This window comes from Acipenser ruthenus, chromosome 9, assembly GCF_902713425.1.
Source record: "Acipenser ruthenus chromosome 9, fAciRut3.2 maternal haplotype, whole genome shotgun sequence".
Lineage (NCBI taxonomy): Eukaryota > Metazoa > Chordata > Actinopteri > Acipenseriformes > Acipenseridae > Acipenser > Acipenser ruthenus.
In genome coordinates this window covers 15,308,940-15,329,168 of record NC_081197.1, presented here as the reverse complement: position 1 = coordinate 15,329,168, position 20,229 = coordinate 15,308,940, and the positions used below count along the sequence as shown (strand labels likewise).

General features: G+C 36.2%; 1 protein-coding gene across 27 annotated transcripts in view; it reads right to left on the bottom strand.

Annotated features, from left to right (window-relative positions):
- LOC117405087 (neurobeachin) overlaps window positions 1–20,229 on the bottom strand; it is a 349,257-nt gene that overhangs the window by 142,486 nt on the left and 186,542 nt on the right. For 12 of the 27 annotated variants that reach the window (XM_059031199.1, XM_059031208.1, XM_059031201.1 and 9 more), the window contains 5 exons: window positions 18,904–19,030; window positions 18,107–18,226; window positions 15,651–15,784; window positions 8,140–8,201; window positions 1,194–1,258 (listed from right to left, as the gene is read on the bottom strand). In XM_059031199.1, the coding sequence (XP_058887182.1) occupies window positions 1,194–1,258; window positions 8,140–8,201; window positions 15,651–15,784; window positions 18,107–18,226; window positions 18,904–19,030 (508 nt within the window). The remainder of the gene's footprint in view (window positions 1–1,193; window positions 1,259–8,139; window positions 8,202–15,650; window positions 15,785–18,106; window positions 18,227–18,903; window positions 19,031–20,229) is intronic. The other 15 variants (XM_059031210.1, XM_059031219.1, XM_059031220.1 and 12 more) reach the window with 3 other exon arrangements.

Here is a 20,229-nt window from a genome sequence, read left to right as displayed (position 1 = left end):
ACAATAAAGTTGTCATCCCAGTTAAAATCTGTTTCTCTGAAGTGCTTCTTCCAGTCTCAGTTCTAAGTGTACTGAGCACTCCCAACTTTTGATGGTGAACAGTATTACTAGTAAGAATGTATTCCATTCTTGGGTCCCCTGGAAGTCCAGGCTTTGGTTTCAACCAATTTCTCTTGTACCAGCCCAGTGTTAGAATAGGTCAAACCAACTGATCCAAACAGAGGTGGATCTAAATACTACAGTCACCTGGATTGTTGAAATAGGTCACTTTGTGTGCCTAGGTTGAATGCAAGTCATTGTAGTTTATTGAATACATGTCTATGGTATCTGATTTACCGGTTTTATTGGGTTGATTCAATTGATCTAAATAGTTCAGACCTCCGACTCTTAACTGTACACGTTAATCACAGGAATTGGTTGACAGTTTGGATTATATAATTCATACAGTTAGAAAGGGACTCTTCTAGTCTCTTGAATTGTATTTGCAAAAGGATTCCAAAAAAGTTCCTCAGATAATAGGGTCACGACATAATGACATCCCTGCATTTCTATCCACCTGTATCATCTAGTTCGAGTGAACACAATCCTTTGTGCTCTGGGGCTGAATTATGTGATTGCGATATGAGAGGAAGATTACAGTGCTTTTGCTTTATTATGAAATGAATATGATACACACTGTTCACCAAGAAATGATGAATATGCATTCCAGCTGCAAGCGAGAGCAGCTCAGCTCCTGTGACATATTCAGTGCAGTACCCTGGACAGCACCGTGTGCCCTTGCTGATTCAGTTCCTTTGTGCTGGAGAGATAATGTAGTAAATGTAGCAGGCACAGTACATCTTAACAGATGGAGCACCAGATGGCTCTACAGACTGAGCTCTCTCCACCCCCAGTATAAAACATCCTTACTGATCTATAATACTGTGACACAAAATCTGAGATAAACCCTATAAAACCTTATTGTTCTTTTAAGTTGCTTTAAAAAAAAAAAACATGTTCAGATCACAAGCTTAGCTTATTTTTTTCTCAACCCCCTTTTAGCTAATAACCTAGATCTTATCGTTAAAAAAATGAACTCAGAAATAAATAAATGAACCACTAGCACATTTATGAAGCAGAAGGTGCAGAAACAGTTTGCACAATGGGATATCACTCAAATTGAGTGCTCACGCAAACATTGTTAGAATAATTACCTTCCTTCGTTGATGAGTTCAATAAACGCAAGTCCTGCATTCTTCTGTATTGAGTTTTGCCATTCCTGAAAAATAAAAACATACATTTACAATCATAACGTAAAATACAGGAAAAGCTAGTATTTTTCTTCATTTGCATGGCACTCAGTGGGAAATAATTCAAATATATACTATGCTAATGAATCAAAACAACATTTTGCATAAACCTTTTCCTGATTTCAATGTTATTGTTAGCTTTGTGATCAACACTGGTATACTTCTTGACCGGAAGATTATTTTTATTTTTTTTACATTTGCATTTCAATAATTGTATTAGATAGCAATGGGCAGGCATTGTTTCCGCAATGCAAACAGATCCAGGATAATATTATTCAGAGTGATCCACTTGCAGGTTTAGTTCTGTATAGTTTGTTATTCTTAGCACTGCAGAGCAAATCTATTTCTTAAACAGGAATTCTAAAATATATCCATTCATGTGAGATCAAACGATTTGGTCAAGCACGTTTATATGTGTGTATGCGCGCAAGCCTGTACAGATTCATCTTTCTTACAAAATCTGTTATGCTGTTATACAGTATATAATATCTAGAGGGAAATAATTAAAATATATTATGCTTATGAATCAAAACAAAATTTGGCATATACCTTTTCCTGATTTTTTTTCTTATTATTTGGTTATAGAGACAACAGAAATGGTATAAAATATAAATGATCTTATTTCAGTTTCTGTTTGTTTTAGTGTTTGGTACTCAAATCAGTTGCAAGCTGTAAGGCATTTAGTGTATGAAAAAAATAACCTTTCAACCCTTTACTCAACTCTGTATGCTGTAATCTAATGCAGTAAAAAAAAAAAACAAACTGAAGTTTAATGCTTGACTTACACAACATGTGTATCCTAACACAAAGCAGAAATTATAATTGCCAGTATCATTTTCAAGAGAAATATATTTTACCAGTGAACATTTAATAGCCATTCATTCACACTACGAAAGAAGGAGCAAAGGTCAGACATTTTTTACAGCCTGAAAGAAGTACTTTTTTATCATTTCAAACATTGCAGAACATATATTACCATCATTTTTCAATATGATCCGTAAACACTGAAGAAATGTAATTGCAGAATGAAACCATATCCCCTTCATTCTGAAAAGCTATTTCCTATGTTCCAACAGTGATAGATGAACGACAGTGACATCTAAAGTAGTAGCCCACAAACCTTCAGAAACAAAAATGTTAAGAGCCCTATGAGACATCGGCTACTCTCTTTTTATATGGAAATGTGGAAATGATTACTACCTTAAAAATAAAGCTTTTACTATGAGAACCAAATCTGTTCTAAATCTTAAAGGAAGTACAATGGGAATTAACAGAGCAGGCCCTGATATTAAGGGTAACATAGGTTTGGCTCCCCATCTGAACATTTAACCAAACACACTCCCACAGATGGGGCAGACAGTATAACATTATGCAGTGTTAATCAAGCACAGGTCTTGTTAAATACACATCTTCATCACTTTATTCAACTGATACAGAACCTAAGACTAACAGACCTTCCTACTTCATTGTGTCTGTGGTGTTATGTGCAGATATTGCTTTTTATACTGGGAACCATTTTTGGTTGCTAACAAGGTTTTTCCTAAATGGAAAAAAGAAGATGAATCGTTAATTCATACAACGTTACAACCCTGGCACTACTAGGTGTATTGTCATGTATTTGTTGTAGTCCAGTGATTCCTGGTTGTTAGCATGCAAAGTGGCTTGATAAAATGCTGACTGGAAGAACATTCCAAAATGGCTACATACTAATGAGTCCAACTCACAGGAGAACATAACAGTTACACATATTTAGACTATTGTGACACAAATCAATGTTTGTGAGTTGTGTAGTGCTGTTCAGTAATACGCCTGTAACTGTAAACACCTGGTAAATATGCCAATATTCATGTTTTTACAGTCTTAGAAAAGGTTCTCAGGTCTCCATATCTAACCTTAGTAAACTGTGTCTATTCATCTAATGAAAGCATTCTCGAAGAATGCTGGACAAACTCCAACAAGGATAACCCTCTGTGAAATACGAAGCATCCTTTCATTTACACTCACAGTACCGGCACGGATTATGGCAACAACAAATGATTTACAGCAGGACTAGAGGTGGGAATTTTTTCCTCACAGACCATCCAGCAATCTGTCTCACAAGTTCAGTTAGTAAATATGATTAATTTACTAACAATGCTGAATGACTGGGTGGAGCATTTGTTCTCTCCTTTATCCCAAAATGATGTTCCTGAGTGTTGACTGCCAGGACTGGTGCAGTATTTAATGTAGTGTTGTCCTTGGCAGTCCTTAGCCAGAAACCTACTGCAGAGAAAATGTCATTGGCAGACATTCCTCACTGGTAGTAAGAGGATCATATTTGTGCTACCACAGCACTTGTAGGAGAGACTGTTCTTTAAAATCCCTAGCATTTTTTTTAAAGAGGAGATGATTATTTATTAAGGAGATACCAATGAATTTAGTAAGTAAGGGGTTTGAGTGAGGCAAAATGGTAAATACTATCCCAACCCCTACCTAGTCTTACTATAAATAATTTGTTGTCATAATTTGTGCTGGTACTCTGTGTGTGTGTGTGTCTCTCTCTCTCTCTCTCTCTCTATATATATATATATATATATATGTATGTATGTACAGACGTGCTCAAATTTCTTGGTACCCTTACAGCTCATTGAAATAATGCTTCATTCCTCCTGAAAAGTGAAGAAATTAAAAGCTATTTTATCATGTATACTTGCATGCCTTTGGTATGTCATAGAATAAAGCAAAGAAGCTGTGAAAAGAGATGAATTATTGCTTATTCTACAAAGATATTCTAAAATGGCCTGGACACATTTGTTGGTACCCCTTAGAAAAGATAATAAATAATTGGATTATAGTGATATTTCAAACTAATTCGTTTCTTTAATTAGTATCACACATGTCTCCAATCTTGTAATCAGTCATTCAGCCTATTTAAATGGAGAAAAGTAGTCACTGTGCTGTTTGGTATCATTGTGTGCACCACACTGAACATGGACCAGAGAAAGCAAAGGAGAGAGTTGTCTGAGGAGATCAGAAAGAAAATAATAGAATAAAAGCATGGTAAAGGTAAAGGCTACAAGACCATCTACAAGCAGCTTGATGTTCCTGTGACAACAGTTGCAAATATTATTAAGAAGTTTAAGGTCCATGGAACTGTAGCCAACCTCCCTGGGCACGGCTGCAAGAGTAAAATCGACCCCAGATTGAACAGAAGGATCGTGCGAATGGTAGAAAAAGGACCAAGGATAACTGCCAAAGAGATACAAGCTGAACTCCAAGGTGAAGGTACGTCAGTTTCTGAGCGCACCATCCGTCGCTTTTTGAGCGAAAGTGGGCTCCATGGAAGAAGACCCAGGAGGACTCCACTTTTGACAGAAAAACATAAAAAAGCCAGACTGGAATTTGCTAAAATGCATATTGACAAGCCACAATCCTTCTGGGAGAATGTCCTTTGGACAGATGAGTCAAAACTGGAGCTTTTTGGCAAGTCATATCAGCTCTATGTTCACAGAAGAAAAAATGAAGCTTTCAAAGAAAAGAACACCATACCTACAGTGAAACATGGAGGAGGCTTGGTTATGTTTTGGGGCTGCTTTGCTGCGCCTGGCACAGGGTGCCTTGAATCTGTGCAGGGCATAATGAAATCTCAAGACTATCAAGGCATTCTGGAGCGAAACGTACTGCCCAGTGTCAAAAAGCTCTGTCTCAGTCGCAGGTCATGGGTCCTCCAACAGGATAATGACCCAAAACACACAGCTAAAAGCATCCAAGAATGGATAAGAACAAAACATTGGACTATTCTGAAGTGGCCTTCTATGAGTCCTGATCTGAATCCTATCAAACATCTATGGAAAGAGCTGAAACTTGCAGTCTGGAGAAGGCACCCATCAAACCTGAGACAGCTGGAGCAGTTTGCTCAGGAAGAGTGGGCCAAACTACCTGTTAACAGGTGCAGAAGTCTCATTGAGAGCTACAGAAAACGTTTGATTGCAGTGATTGCCTCTAAAGGTTGTGCAACAAAATATTAGGTTAGCGGTCCCATCATTTTTGTCCATGCCATTTTCATTTGTTTTCTTATTTACAATATTATGTTGAATAAAAAATCAAAAGCAAAGTCTGATTTCTATTAAATATGGAATAAACAATGGTGGATGCCAATTACTTTTGTCAGTTTCAAGTTATTTCAGAGAAAATTGTGCATTCTTCATTTTTTGTGGAGGGGTACCAACAAATTTGAGCACGTCTGTATGTATAGGCATAGCTATGAATCAACTGTATTTTGTAATGTAGTTACAATTTTTAAAAAATAGCATGTTCAAGGGAAGTGACATCTGTGGACCAAATGTAAAGGAAGTACATACACAAATAAAAAAAGGGACTTTGTCTTTGTTTTATATAGATTTTTAAAAACCTGTTTTTCATTTACATTTTACAGATTTTAAGGAAATAAGGAAAACGTGCTTTCCATTCCCCCACCTGACAAGAATAATAAAAAAAAAATCAACAACAATATAATTGTTAATTACGCAATGGAGTACATTACTAGCTCAGATTCAAATTAAATAGTCATTAAGAGAAAAAAAATAAAGAAACCTGGATTTCCTAAATCATTTTGCTACACCGCTCTACATGACTCCTTTTATAGTTTCACAAAATTTATTTTTGCCGAGAACCAAAATTCCTAAGGGGAATGGGCTTGATTGCAAATCCTTCAGTCTAAGAGTCTGGCCATGTGAATTGAATTAGCTGCGACATGTACCTCCAGACGTTTGTAATATGATACTTCATGTAAATTTAGACCATGCCTCGGACTTGTGCCTCTGGCAATAGTACCTTTATATAGGGGTTCAGTTAAGAAAATCCGACATCCTCGCTAATCTGTACCTGTTAACATGGAATTTCCAACACCAAGAGCATAAAAGCATCTCATTTGATAGGCAAACGAAAAGAAAACAAACCTTGCATTGCCCTTTGCATGCTTTGCGTGTCTAATTTCACAGCAACACGAGGACCTACTGCAGAGCCATACCATTCCAATGTTGAGAAAGCACTGGGGATGCGGATAAGCATGCAACAGTCTTTAACTGTGTTAGCTCTTTTTATTTAGTCAAAAGCTGATACTATGCTCAAAATAAACATAGTACTATTCGTTGGATGACATTACAAGGCATTTCAAGGAAATTATGGTAAATGCTTCAGAATCATTGTAGTTTCAGTATGCAGTAACCTTTACTGGAAAATGACTTTCTTCATTAATGATAGCGTGTTTAAAAACAAATGCTGCATCATGTTTTACATTAGCTCTGTATTTGAATGGGTGAGACTGTGCCCTGCGTAGTTTTCATCAGAAACAAGTCACTCACAGTAAAGAACGTCTGTTGTTATGATTGCATATGCAGTTCTCTAGACACATGTGAAGATGTAAGTGGGACATACTTACTGATGCATCGGACAGACAGCATCCATTTACCCCCTGTATATTCAATAAAGTGTGCTAAAGAATGTCTCTAGCTAGGTTCATCACAATTGGACAAGAGCTTCACTAGACTTATGCAAAACAAAGTGTGACATACAGTACATACAGACGGAGCCCGTCTCAATTATATTTTCACCATCAACAAAAACTGTACTAAACAGAGAATACTGGTAGCTGTTTTATGACCAATAAACCAGGAATATTTCTTCTACCACCAAATTACCCACTAAACACACGGCCATTTTCCTGCCCTGTAATATGCTTCTCAGTAACTGTATTTATTTTAAAAGGGCAGCTTTATTTAGATGCTATTCCATCAGTTCCAGAAGGGCACAGGAAGAGAGCTCAGATTACATACTCTTCCTCTTGATCAATATTTGTGGCAAAGTTTCATCTCTAGAGCCCTTAATGGCAGGAACTCTTGGAGCCAGAGTAATGCTATATCTCTGATTAAGAGACAAAACCATCAAAAGAACAGCAGACTCCTAATGCAGCATTGCCTTTATGCTCAGCATTAAATCCAGGTACGGAAGAAGGCTGCAGCTGAGAAATATTTCTCTTCATAAAAACTGAAGTTCAGCGACTTCAAAGAACGAAGCAAAACAGCATGATTTGCTATTAAAAGGCCTTATGGATCTCAAGAAATTCTCCTTGAATCAGGACTTACCCTTAAGATAACAACATATCTGCAATCAAGCACCCTGCAGGAGATGGTTTGAAAAATTGACTCCACAGAGGAATCGTGGAAACTTTTGCCCCCCCTCCCCATTCACATATCAGCTAGGACAAGAACTAAAGCTGTGCCTAACGATTTCCTTATGGGTACCTAACAGAAGAATTATGGGCTGCTAGCAGGTATGTTAAATATCTGCCTTAATAATAGAAACACTGTGACTCTGACCCTTTAAAGTGTGGGCTTAGGCAAGATTTAAGGTCAGTTCTTTCGTAATTAGTCACTGATATTTGGTACATTAAAACTATTGTATGATAATCTGTGTCTATTTTTTAATGATTGTAAGGTACTTTTTGTAGTGATTTTGTGGTGCTATTGCTAACCAAATTGAAAGATGTTATTAGAATCTTGGAAAATGTAGGAATCTACTGTTTTTAATGTCCTCTCCACAATGGTGTGGTGGCAGTACTGGAATCCGGTTGACTGTTATTTGGTCCTCTACTTCCAGTACCAAGTTTCATTCTCTGCGGTGAATGATTTTTCCAAAGAATTCTAAATCTCAGATTTTTTGAGATACAAGATGGCTTCAACAATACTATGTATGGTTCTATTTAACTTCCAGTCTGCAAAATAACTATTTAATCAACATGCAGCTACAGTCCTGTATTTAATAAATGATGATAAACTGAGTAGGAGGTGATAGTATTTAAGAGAGATCTTACCTGTGAACACAACAGCATGACAAGCTCCACTACCGAGGTACTTGATTTCATGCAAACCAGACCTGAATAGGGGAAAGACAAGCATAACTGTTACCATGCAAGCATCAGCAGTGAAAACTTAACACAATAAGGGGGGTTGGAGTAAAAGTACCACAGACTAATACTGAAGTTGATTCTGTTATCACACAAACTTCACTCACACTGATGTCTCCTATTAACCCTTACATGTCTCTGTTCATTAGGATCTCTTTTGAGCTTTTGGTAAACACTTTTAACCCATGGACATAAACAGTTAAGCATTAAATATTGGGCTCTGAACTAAAAAGAGATGCAGCAAAAACCTCTGTGAATGTTTGACATTTTCAAGCAACAAATCTCCTGCATGAAAGTCTTTTTCGAGACAAATATGATGTTGCATTGTTTCTTATAGCTCTGCATACATGAAATATTGCTACAGCCATGTTTAAAAAATACATTCCCAACGTGTTCTGCTTGGTCTCTCATCTGCCCACCCACTTGCACCCTTTGTGTAGGTGTGATAGTAACTCTGATGTAGCTTCAGGGGTAACTTTATTGGGACTTCATTTTGTATTACAGGTACAGCACTATAATCACCATACAGTATAATGAGTATCTGTTTTTTTTAAGAACGGTATTGCAAAATATACTAAATTATCATACATAACAAATAAATATTTAAAAGATAAAATATAAATTAATTTGTTCTCCAGGTTACTGCAATAATAGAAATACATTGCTTGGAAAGGTAATTCAATTTAAGAGAAGGAGAGTGTGTTACTGCTAAAAAATGCAAATAAATCCACTAGAACACCAAAGACATTTGACTAAATAACGACTGAACAACATGTCTATCCCATTTTTAAAAAGATAACTGCCGTTTTTGAGTGATAGTCAATGCATTTGCATTAACGAACCCCAAGACTCAGACAAGAACTGCACAGCAATTATATGTCTTTAATTGTGCTTTTAACAAACAATAATAATTGCAGAGGTCTGTATATAATGTTGCATGTAGATACATATCTTATTGTACCCTGGTCTGCTAACTGCTCCAGCCCCTGCTACATTGAGAGACAGAACAGGCTATATCTTACAAGCATCCTCTAGTTTACTATCATATTGGATCTTAAAAGCAGACAGTTAACTAATGAAACAAGAAGCAGGTATGAAAAGCTAATTTAGAGAAACAATCACTGTAATTGATTAGCTAGTCTCAACCTCAAGTGCTTGCAGATCAGAGAGATTAATGGGGCAGTAATTACCTGCAGGCAAGCTGACTGTTTGAAAACAAATTTAAAGAAGGTTTTCATTTGGCACCTCAGTGGTGGAAAACAAAGAAAGAGGATGATTTTACAAATGAGTACAGGTAGAGTTTGTGTCTAATTAGTGTTTAATGAGAAAATGGCTTTGCAAATTAAACATCAAGGTTTAAAATTAGCATGTAGAGTGGAGCTTATTAATGTGGGGGATTTGTTGAGACATTTTTATTTTGCACACAGTTATCAGATCTTTTCTCAACAAATTCTCCAAATTGGCTGATGTCTATGTGACCATTGACCATGTACACAGTTCAGAGATGCGATGTCCGGGGTCACACCCAGCATTGCAGCACAATCACACACAGCTACTGCATCTAAACTGAATTAATATATTTCTTTCTTTTCCTACACATTTTAATGATGCATGCAATTGTTCTACTCGTTAGTGGCTCTAGGTTTTTCAATACAAAGTTTTAATTTCCCTACTGTAAATGCATCTCCTATTAACTTTCAGCTACATTCACTGCTAGAGTAGGCATCCTAGCTGACCAGGAACTGTCTTTGATTTTCTCATTTAGAATGTAATACTAACTGGGTTTCCAGTCAAATAGCCAGCATGCAACTTTCAACATTCAAATGCAACTTTTTTTTTTTTTAAACCAAACATGGCCTTAAAAGCTCAGTTTTGCCGTGAAACAGTCCAGATTGTACCAGATGTACATATTTGTTTCTGTTACCTTTGTTCTGTATAATACAATCTAACTTATGGAAAACACACACACACATGTATTGTGGAAGACTTAGAGTTAATAAAACAGCGTCTTTCACTGGTACATCTCAATGTACCAGTGTGCCTAACTGTTACTATGTAAAATAACAATAAGGTGCTGTGTCTGTTTTGGCATTTTTTAACTATTTCATGCAAGCCATCAATATAAGTAGTTTTATCAAAGGAGCATTCTTTTCTATGAGACTGTATGTATTTAACTACTGTGAGCATTACGCTCCTCTTAATTATGAGGAAACCAAAAGCAAAGCAGCACATCTAAACAAAGACTGGTTAGAGAGAGATAAAAAATATACAGAACATGTTTCCTTTAGCACACCCCCTTTCAGAGTTTATTTAAATCTGATGCTTTAGACTTCTTAAACAAAACTCTTGCAATGGTACTTAATTATGGTATGCAAAAACATCAAAAAAGCAATGCTTGTTAATTCATGTACCCCCTGGTGACACACTAATTATTATTTACAAACTCCAGACATTATATTGGTGTACCACATTACCTTCCAGGTGACACTATCACTCTGTTTCCTAACAATGATATCATAGCTATGTTTATGGCCAAATTCCCTGCCCCCCCTACAACCAACTATAAAATGACACATTGTAACTTTCAATACTATTTGACAGCTTGACCTCACTGCATTGCATAATTCACAGATTCTGGTACAACCGTCACCTCTGTCTTGTGCTTGTGGACAAACTACATGCATCCTTTTCAAACACACACAGTATTTCCTGTACAACTAAAAGTTTAAAATGTCCATTGAATGTAGCATTGTGAGATGAAAGGCCCTTTTGTCTATTCTGACCTTAATTTCTACATCAGGAATGACCATCCACAATACTGTAAACACAGGCCCTTTTCACCACTCCAAGTACAAGTCCAAAGGTTCAATATGCAGAACTGCAGCAATAACCACATAAGCAGTGGCTGGGTGCAGGGAGTGCATGACCTCCAGTAATCAGAAGGGTGATTGATGGCTTGTAATTACTTGTAAATGGAGTCTTGCACAGCAGCGTTCTTCAGCGGCTGCAGAACATGCTCCATTCCACAGCTTGAGGTTAGGCTAATGATCAGTGCAATGCATACCTGATTTGTGTGATTAATTACTTATATGTGGGATTTCTCCATTTGCATCAATTATGGAAAGCACTTAATTGCATCCGAGACGGTTAACAGTTTAGTTCCGTAAAGATTTACGTTCTCAGTTGCTCAGACAAAGAACAACAATCCAGTTATTGTTTATTATTTACTGGTGTGGTTTTGCTACTTCATGCGACTGGTGTTTCTAAATTTATACATAAATATATACAGTATGTTATGCCAAACTGGGATCTACATTTAAGGCTCTGGCTTAAGGATCATTTGAATATGGATACCAATATTTGTTTAGAATTATGGCAATTTCTGTCTTTGTTTACTTAAGGCATGTTTCATGTTTGAATGTTAAAAAGCTAAAACTGGACTGCATATAGTGAAATGACACAATTTCATTTATCAGCCCTCCGTCTCAAGCAGCCACACATGTGCAGTCCCTTTGGTGATTGGTACATTCAAGTTGCATCATGTCACAATATACACCTGGTTTTTCATAGTTTATCGGGTAGCACTTTAGATTGCATAGCGAACGTAAGCATGTAACCGAGTAAATACTAATGGCATCGGCTCTTAAATGTTAAATACTGGTGTAATAAGTGTGTCATTATTTGGAAATGGTCTGTATCATACTATTACCATTTAATAACATCAGGTAACAAAATGTTGGCCATTTCTATGTAATTACACAGTAGGTACCATGCAAGAGCAGAAACCATTGGTTATTGCACAGTTATTAAAATAAATAATTACATGGTACCAGTAATGCAAGGCGCTACTGTTAATTGTTATGACAAATAAATAAACTTAAATAAAAATATAAATACCTAAATCAAACTATAGTAGCAGTAGTAGTCATAGAAGTATTCAAACAGATACAAATATAAACCGTCTTTATGAACTACAAACTATAAGCATTCTCTAAATCTTACAGTACTAGCTATGAGAGCTGTGGCAGCATACTATATCTATATCTTATATATATATATACTACAGTACAATGCAGTCTTCATGACTTAATGATGAGGCCTCAGCTGTGTCAGGTTTTTTTTTTTTTTTTTGTTTTTTTTAAGTTTCCACAAAATGAGCTAGTGGACTTTAAGTGCCAGCACTGCAACAGGTTTCCTGTCAGACAATAGAAACTACACACAGTACTGTTACGCAATGCAGCTGTAACAGACAATAATTCATAATATGCTAATTACTATAGTTATTTTAGGATAATACTTTCTTATTACTCAACGATCTTATATTTTAGGCCAACCTGAAGTAACAGATCCCCCCACCCTCCAATTCATAATTTCCTGCTTGTGTCCATAAATGCTGACATTGTTAATACCTTGTTGGTATAACTATCCATTAGGCTGTACTCCCTCTGACTTGTGCGGTTCGCCATTCTTCTGTCTCTCTCAGATCCTGCCAAAATCAGTGTGCAAGGATATTTGAAAGAAGAAAAAAAAAAACTACAGGCTGGCTTAAATGTTTTGGACATTCTTTATGGCTTTCCATGTTGTAAAGTGTTAGCAGATGATTTGTGTTAGACTACTCTTGCATAGTCCAAATGCCTTTTGAACTCTCCCTGCATTAATTCAAAAGTTTATATGTCTAGGCTTGACCCCGTGGCAGAAACTCTGTATTTATGAAATTATTACAATCCTAATAGTTAATACTCTATATAATAAAATACATCTTATTGTGTATATTACTGTGTACAAGTCATCTTTGTATTCCAAAATAATTCCACTGTCCAGTTCTTAGTCATTTAGTAAAAAAACAAAGACACTGAACAGCAAATAAACCTTGTTAACATTGAATATATAACATAATAATATGATTCAGAATATATTACCACACAATAATACGTCTCAAGTTGGTTTTGAGCCGTATTGCACGAGTGGCGTAGCCATGAGTACATTGCTAGCTCAAAACTATTACTGTGTGGTAATACATTCTGACCCATATTATTATTCTATATATTCTATGTGTCTTACCATCTAGTTTTCTTTTATCTGTGTAAACTGTGATGCGCTGCTGTAGAAAATGCTGCATTCACACTGTAGGTATGTCTGAGCAGGTTACGCTGCTATGCTTCGGAGAGAACTTGGTTTATTAAAGTCGTACCCATTTTTTTTGTGACAAGTTGAAACTAATGAGAGACAAACTTTTGTGTGGCAATACATTCTGACCCATATTATTATTTTATATGTTGTTTCTCACCTTCTTTCTTAAGCTGTTTTTGTTTGACAGATATTTTCATTTTGTTTGTGTAAACTACGATGTGCTGCTGTAGAAAATGCTACATTCATAGTTACATCTGCACAGGTTACGCTGCTATGCTTCGGAGAGAAATTGGTTCAAAGTCGTCTGACAAGATGAAATTCGAAAGATGTATGTCCAGATCTCTTTCAGGTAGCTGGTGAAATTCTTTCGTTTCTCTCACTGAACGCAAAATACGACATTGTGAGGTTTATGTCAGTAAGTGTTTTTCTTCTTGTATTTAAATTTTCTTGCTCTTTTAAAAACGTTTGTTTAAATTCTTCTGACATTAGTGTGAGGCTTGTTTTTTTTATATTTGTCCATATCTTTGTTTTGAATGTAGCCTATTATTGTCTGCTTTACAGTGCTTGTTTTAATGAGTGATAAAGATGCACTCCACACTGAAGAAGGTGATGACATAGGAAGGAGTCTAATATGGAAAATATTAGTCACGTTCATACGTATAAACGTAACTAATACCAAATACCACAATTTTTTTTCACTTTAGGGGTCTGTTGCCATGGTAACATAGAGAGAAAAAAAGAATATATATATATATATATATATATATATATATATATATATATATATATATTAGCTCAAAGAGCCAGCTGCCCAATTATTAAGATTATTTAGCCTCTAAAAGGTCATATTTATACAGCTGCCATTATCCCTGTTATGTGGATTGACTGTGGTTATGTGCACTGCTCTCAAGTGATCCAAAGAACACATACATCAGTAACAGTATTACTCTAAGTCACCAGGATGTTTAAGCAAATTACACAGCCAAGCTCCTACAGTAGAACGTCTGAAGATTCTTAAGCTCACAAGTATGATAATAATAACTGAAAGAGGGGAGTGTGATAATTACAGAACTCAGGTCTCCTGAAACATTGTATCTTGGGATTTGCTTTCATTTCTGAACCAAATGCCAATTTTTATTATTGAATACATATTGAAAAACTTCACAATACAGAGTGTTTGGCAATGTATACAAAAAATGAAGTGAAGAATGTCGTCCAGTGTGGTTGATTTGTTCCACGAATATGCACTTGGCGTGTCTGGAGAGCATTAAGTGTACTGTAGGCAGACTTTCCCTCAGCATAAACCTGGCAGCCCTGAGACTCAAAGACATTGAGACCCAAAGAGGTTATGATTAGTTTATCTTCCCTTTATCTAAGGACAATGCTACAACCAAGAATCTACATGCATCTGGAGTGTTGTTTCACTTTACAGGGCTCTTGGCTGACCAGCTGCGCAGATTACATTTTTTTTTTTATTGTGGGGTAATGTCATAGTAATCTCAAAATGTAACATGGAATAACAATTTGCTTTAACCCTAGAAAACTGTTAGTTATGTAGCTTTTCTTTTTCCTTCTTGTTCGGTCAATTAAGATCTAGGCAAGAAGTGCAGATACTACAGCACTAGGAAGTGAATTGATCTGAGGTCTGCTCTCTGGTCAATCCAAGAGAATTTATAGACAGGCACTGACTGACACCAGAAACAAAGGGAACACTACCCAACATACACTGGGGAAGCAACACATCTGCCACATTCTTAAAGCTGCAATGGCCCAATACTGGTAACAGTTGTTTACAATTTATTGGACAAAACTCTCTTACTTATATTTAAAGAGGTCAAGTCAAGTGGGCAATAACATTTTTGTCGCCTGAAATAACACATATGATAGGTAAGTTTCGCAACTCTGTGCTAAAGACAATAAAAATAGGATTTACTATATCAAAAAATATATATAAAAAGACAGTGAAACGTTACAGTACAGTAATACACATTTTTAAATAAAACAACATGACAAACAAAATTCAGAATCACTGTAAATACGGTATTACATAAACCACAGATGGAAAATGAAAATGCTTTATTTTAAGGCAGCAAAGGTGCATTTTTGGGTTTGTTTTTTTGCAACTATTTATTCAGAATTCTTCATCCTTATGAGTGCCTATACCTAAAAAGATACCTTTTATCAAATACTTGCTTCATACCTGCTTATCATCCATCAGTGCGTGAGCTAGCAGCCACATACTCAGACTTCACAACGATTTGAATAAAAAAAGGTAAACTCTACAGCACCTGTACCTTCTATCAGCAACTCCTGACCATGGCTGCCAAGAAGTGTACGGGAAAGGAAGGGGGCAAAGTCTACAAAGATCTCACGCAAAAGAGGAGCCACTTTCTCAAGAGCACGTTCCAGCTTTGTTGTGATGCTGTGGAAAGGAGGAAACAAGAACGCAGAATTGAAAATAAAAACCAAATACCAAACAATAACAACACAACTACATTTCAAACAAACTTGTAAGGAATAATACCCAGCATTGAAGAAATTACCAGAGAATAATGACTGTCTTGGTTGAGGGCTTATTACTGTAAACCAGCCTGTAATTCCGGATGTGGAGGATATTATTGCTTTTATATGTCAATATAAACATTGAACTTTTTAAAAATTGTATTTACTTAAATGTATTTAATTATTAGCATTTTAGCTGTTGTTTTCCACTGGGGGGTGGAATAAAAAATAGTATTTTTCCTTAATTTCCCTTAGGTTGTGTAGGGAAATTACTTCCCGCTTCTGGTGAGGTCTTTGGCAGCTAAACGGGACTGTTGGTCTGTTAAGCCAATCAGGTTTTTAGATTTCAGCCCATTGACATATAACATGGCCACAGCTGGGATCCAAGTCTATGTTTTATATACACTACCGGTCAAAAGTTTTAGAACACCTCCATTTTTCCAGTTTTTATTGAAATTTACGCAGTTTAATGTCTCAATGTACTCTGAAATTAAAGCATAGAACAAATAAACAATTGGAGATAAAAAAGAAATCATGGAATAGTTTTGTTTAACAAAATTTAATCTAAATTTTTGACTCAAAGTAGCCACCTTTTGCAGATATAACAGCCGAACACACTCGTGGCATTCTTTCTACAATGGAAATCAAACATTGTTCGGAAAGTTCTTCCCAACACTGTTGCAGAAGTTCCCACAAAATGTGTTGCACTTGTAGGTTGCTTTGCTTTCACCCTTCTGTCCAGTTCATCCCAAACCAGCTCGATGGGGTTTAAGTCTGGAGACTGTGCTGGCCATTCCATGATTTGAAGCCTACCGTCTTGTTCTTTTCTTCTAAGGTAGTTCTGACATAGCCTGGAGGTATGTTTTGGGTCATTATCTTGCTGTAGGATGAACCCCTGACCAACTAGGCGTATACCAGAGAGTATTCCATGGCGCTGCAAAATGCTGTGGTAGCAGTTTTGGTTCAGGGTGCCACTCACTCGGTGCAAGTCGCCAACTCTGGATCCAGCAAAAGAGCCCCAGACCATCACGTTTCCTCCTCCATGTTTGACAGTTGGTGTCACACACCGAGGAACCATCCTTTCGCCTACTCGACGGCGTACAAAAACCCTGCGTGATGAACCGAAGATTTCAAATTTTGATTCATCGGTCCATAAGACCTCCTTCCAGTCTTCAGTAGTCCACTGGCGGTGCTTCATGGCCCAGGCAAGCCTCTTTTTCTTATTTTGCCATCTTAGCAATGGCTTTCTTACTGCCACTCGACCTGTCAAACCTGCAGCTCGAAGTCTTCTCTTCACAGTTGAAACTGAGACTTGCTTACTTCGACCAGTGTTAAGCTGTGCTTGAAGCTGTTGTCCTGTGAGCCGCCTATCACGCAAGCTGTTGACTCTCAGAAACTTGTCTTCTGATTCTGTTGTGGCTTTGGGTCTGCCAGACCTCTTCCTGTCAGAGTTTCCTCCAGTTTCCAAGTGCCTTTTGATGGTGTAGGAAACTGTACTCACTGACACCTTGGCTTTCTTTGCAATTTCTCTAAAGGAAAGACCTACACTTTTAAGGGTTATAATGGTCTGTCTGTCTTCCTTTGTTAATTGCATTTTTCTTGCCATTATGAGAGCAATATACTACTTCCTGCAGTACAATACTGTCCAAATAATGCTTAAGAGGGTGTAGTAACACAGTCTGTTCCAACACTGCTTTTATACAGACAGAGGGTTTGTAAGTAATCAACAAAAGTTGGGACACCTGTAGGAATTGTTAGCATCAACTTTCAAGGCTTAATTTACTTCCATTGCTGCAGAACAGCTGTAAGTTGTTAACCCATTACTTGTTCCCTGAAAAAGGCCTTTTTGTATAACTCTGAAATGAAAATTATTTTTCAGCTTTTGGTAACCTAAACTTTTTTTTTTTTTAACCTCTGGCAGTTTACCGCTTACCTTTGTACCATTTCAGGTTATTCACTGGACTTGAACTGCTCAAATTTAAAAAAAAACTGGAAAAATGGGGGTGTTCTAAAACTTTTGACCGGTAGTATATATATATATATATATAAAATAATAAATGCATGTTACAAGTTGAACTTTTACAATTAGAAAGTGGGGTCAGTTTCTTTATATATATATATATATATATATATATATATATATATATATATATATATATATATATATATATATATAAATTAAATGTGGTACGCTGTAAACAGGCATCACAGAGCCTGGGTGGTGCAGTGGAAATGTCCTTGCCTAAGACACTGGCCTTCACCTCTGGGACCTGGTTCGAATCCGGCCAGGGGGCTAAGTGAATTGAGTTCTGGTGGTCTCAGCCCGGTTCGGAGTGGACATTGGTCCACATCACAAAAGGCACTGAAATACAAATTAGCACACACACAAAAAAAAGAGTATTACAAAAATCCACGGCTGAGTGCATCATGGCTGGCAAATTTGCCATCTGTGATCACTGCACCTTGATATTTCATGCATTTAACTTTGAGAAGCACTTCAGTGCACACAATGTGCCTTGCCAATGCTTATTATCCAATTTTTTTAAATTATTATTTGTACTTTTATTATTATTAATATTATATTCATATTTACTGACCCCGAATTCCCCTTGTAAACTGCATTATTCAAATATCTTATAAATATCAGTGTTCCAAATGTATATGTCAAATTGAAATCTATTAACATTCTAAAATACAGATATTACTATAAAATGTAACTCCTCTAACCTGAAAAACTTACCTGTACCATGTAATTCTACTACATTTGACAAGGATTTGAAATCTTTAAGGCTTTTGAAAACTCACCTATTGAACAGGATAACAGCTGCTCGGATTTTAAATTACACTATGAATATCCTAATAGTCAACTCAAGAATACAAAATAAAAATAAAAACTTGGGTTATTATTATTATTATTATTATTATTATTATTATTATTATTATTATTATTATTATTATTAGCATTTCAGCATACCAAGTGTTACAGCCTATGTGAATCGGGTTAATGTTATCAGTCAGGTGCATAAAAAGGTTTCCCACCTCATGTTTTCAACAGTGTCCTCTGGCATTGGAGCAACAGTCTGAACCGCTGGAAGATTTTTGCTGGTAGCACCATTCACAAAACTGGAGGAGGAGGACGATGATGTGGAGGCAGAATCTGTTGCACCTGCAGCCAAAATAAAATAAATAAATAAATAATAACAATAACAATAACAATAACAATAACAATAACAATAACAATAACAATAATAATAATAATAATAATAACCGTAAGATCCTCTCAATATTGTCACTCGTCATTTTGTTGAAGATCTTTTGATTCTCTTCCTGTATTTTACACTTCACTTTGGGATTGAAGCCTTAATTAACACTCCTTTGATTTGTATATATTATTTAGGTTTGGACATGTTTTTATTCAAAAGATCAATTAAAATATAACCATGATATATACAGCGATCCATTGCCATTCTTTACAGTATGTGTCTAGCAACACATTTAAAGGAATCTTAGCAATTTTTACTCTGTAGAGATTCCTTATTAATCCTGTTTTATTTATTATAGCACATATTCTTCTTATAACTTGGTCTGTCTCGACTAGGAAACTCAGGCAAAAGATACAGGTGGAAAGAGAGACATCTAGTGGTATAATTAATCTGGAAAGAGAACAGCTTCAGTGTTGGTATTTAGTTCACTACGCAGCTTGAAAGATAGCTTGCACAGTGTTCAACCTCCAGATTGCACAAATAACCTCTTTCCTGATAACATGGGGTACTGGTTAAATCTTGCTTGTCTCTGAAGGCCACGAAATACAATGCTCTAGATAAACGGCTGCATCTTGATACCTTCACTGTAGGTCACAAGGGGCCGGACCAAATCAAAGTTAGCACTTAGTGAACAAGGACGCGAAAGCATTTGCACACAACACTGAATAATTTAAACTTAATAATTTACAGTATCAGATATTATTATATGTATTATTCCTATTATTATCATATTATATGTTGTTTTTGTTGCACCCTTAAATGAAACAAGCACAAGACCATTTTCTTCTTTATTCCTAGTACTTTTTTTTTTTTTTTTTGCCACAGTTCAAGTTAAATGTTTAATAAAGCAATACGTATTATTCCTTTAATACATACAAACAATAAACTGTTTTCTACTCACGGAGAGGTTTGCTTGAAGCAGTGTCTCTTTCAGTGATGGTGAAGCTTTTTAGATATATTTTCTTTTATTTCTTATCTTTGTAGTAAGCTACGACTATGGTACATTTTTATTTTTAAGTCCATGGACATACACGCACGTCATCTGTGATGTCACCTACTTCTGTTCAAATTATTAATTTCTTAAAGGCACAGTGCTCCATTA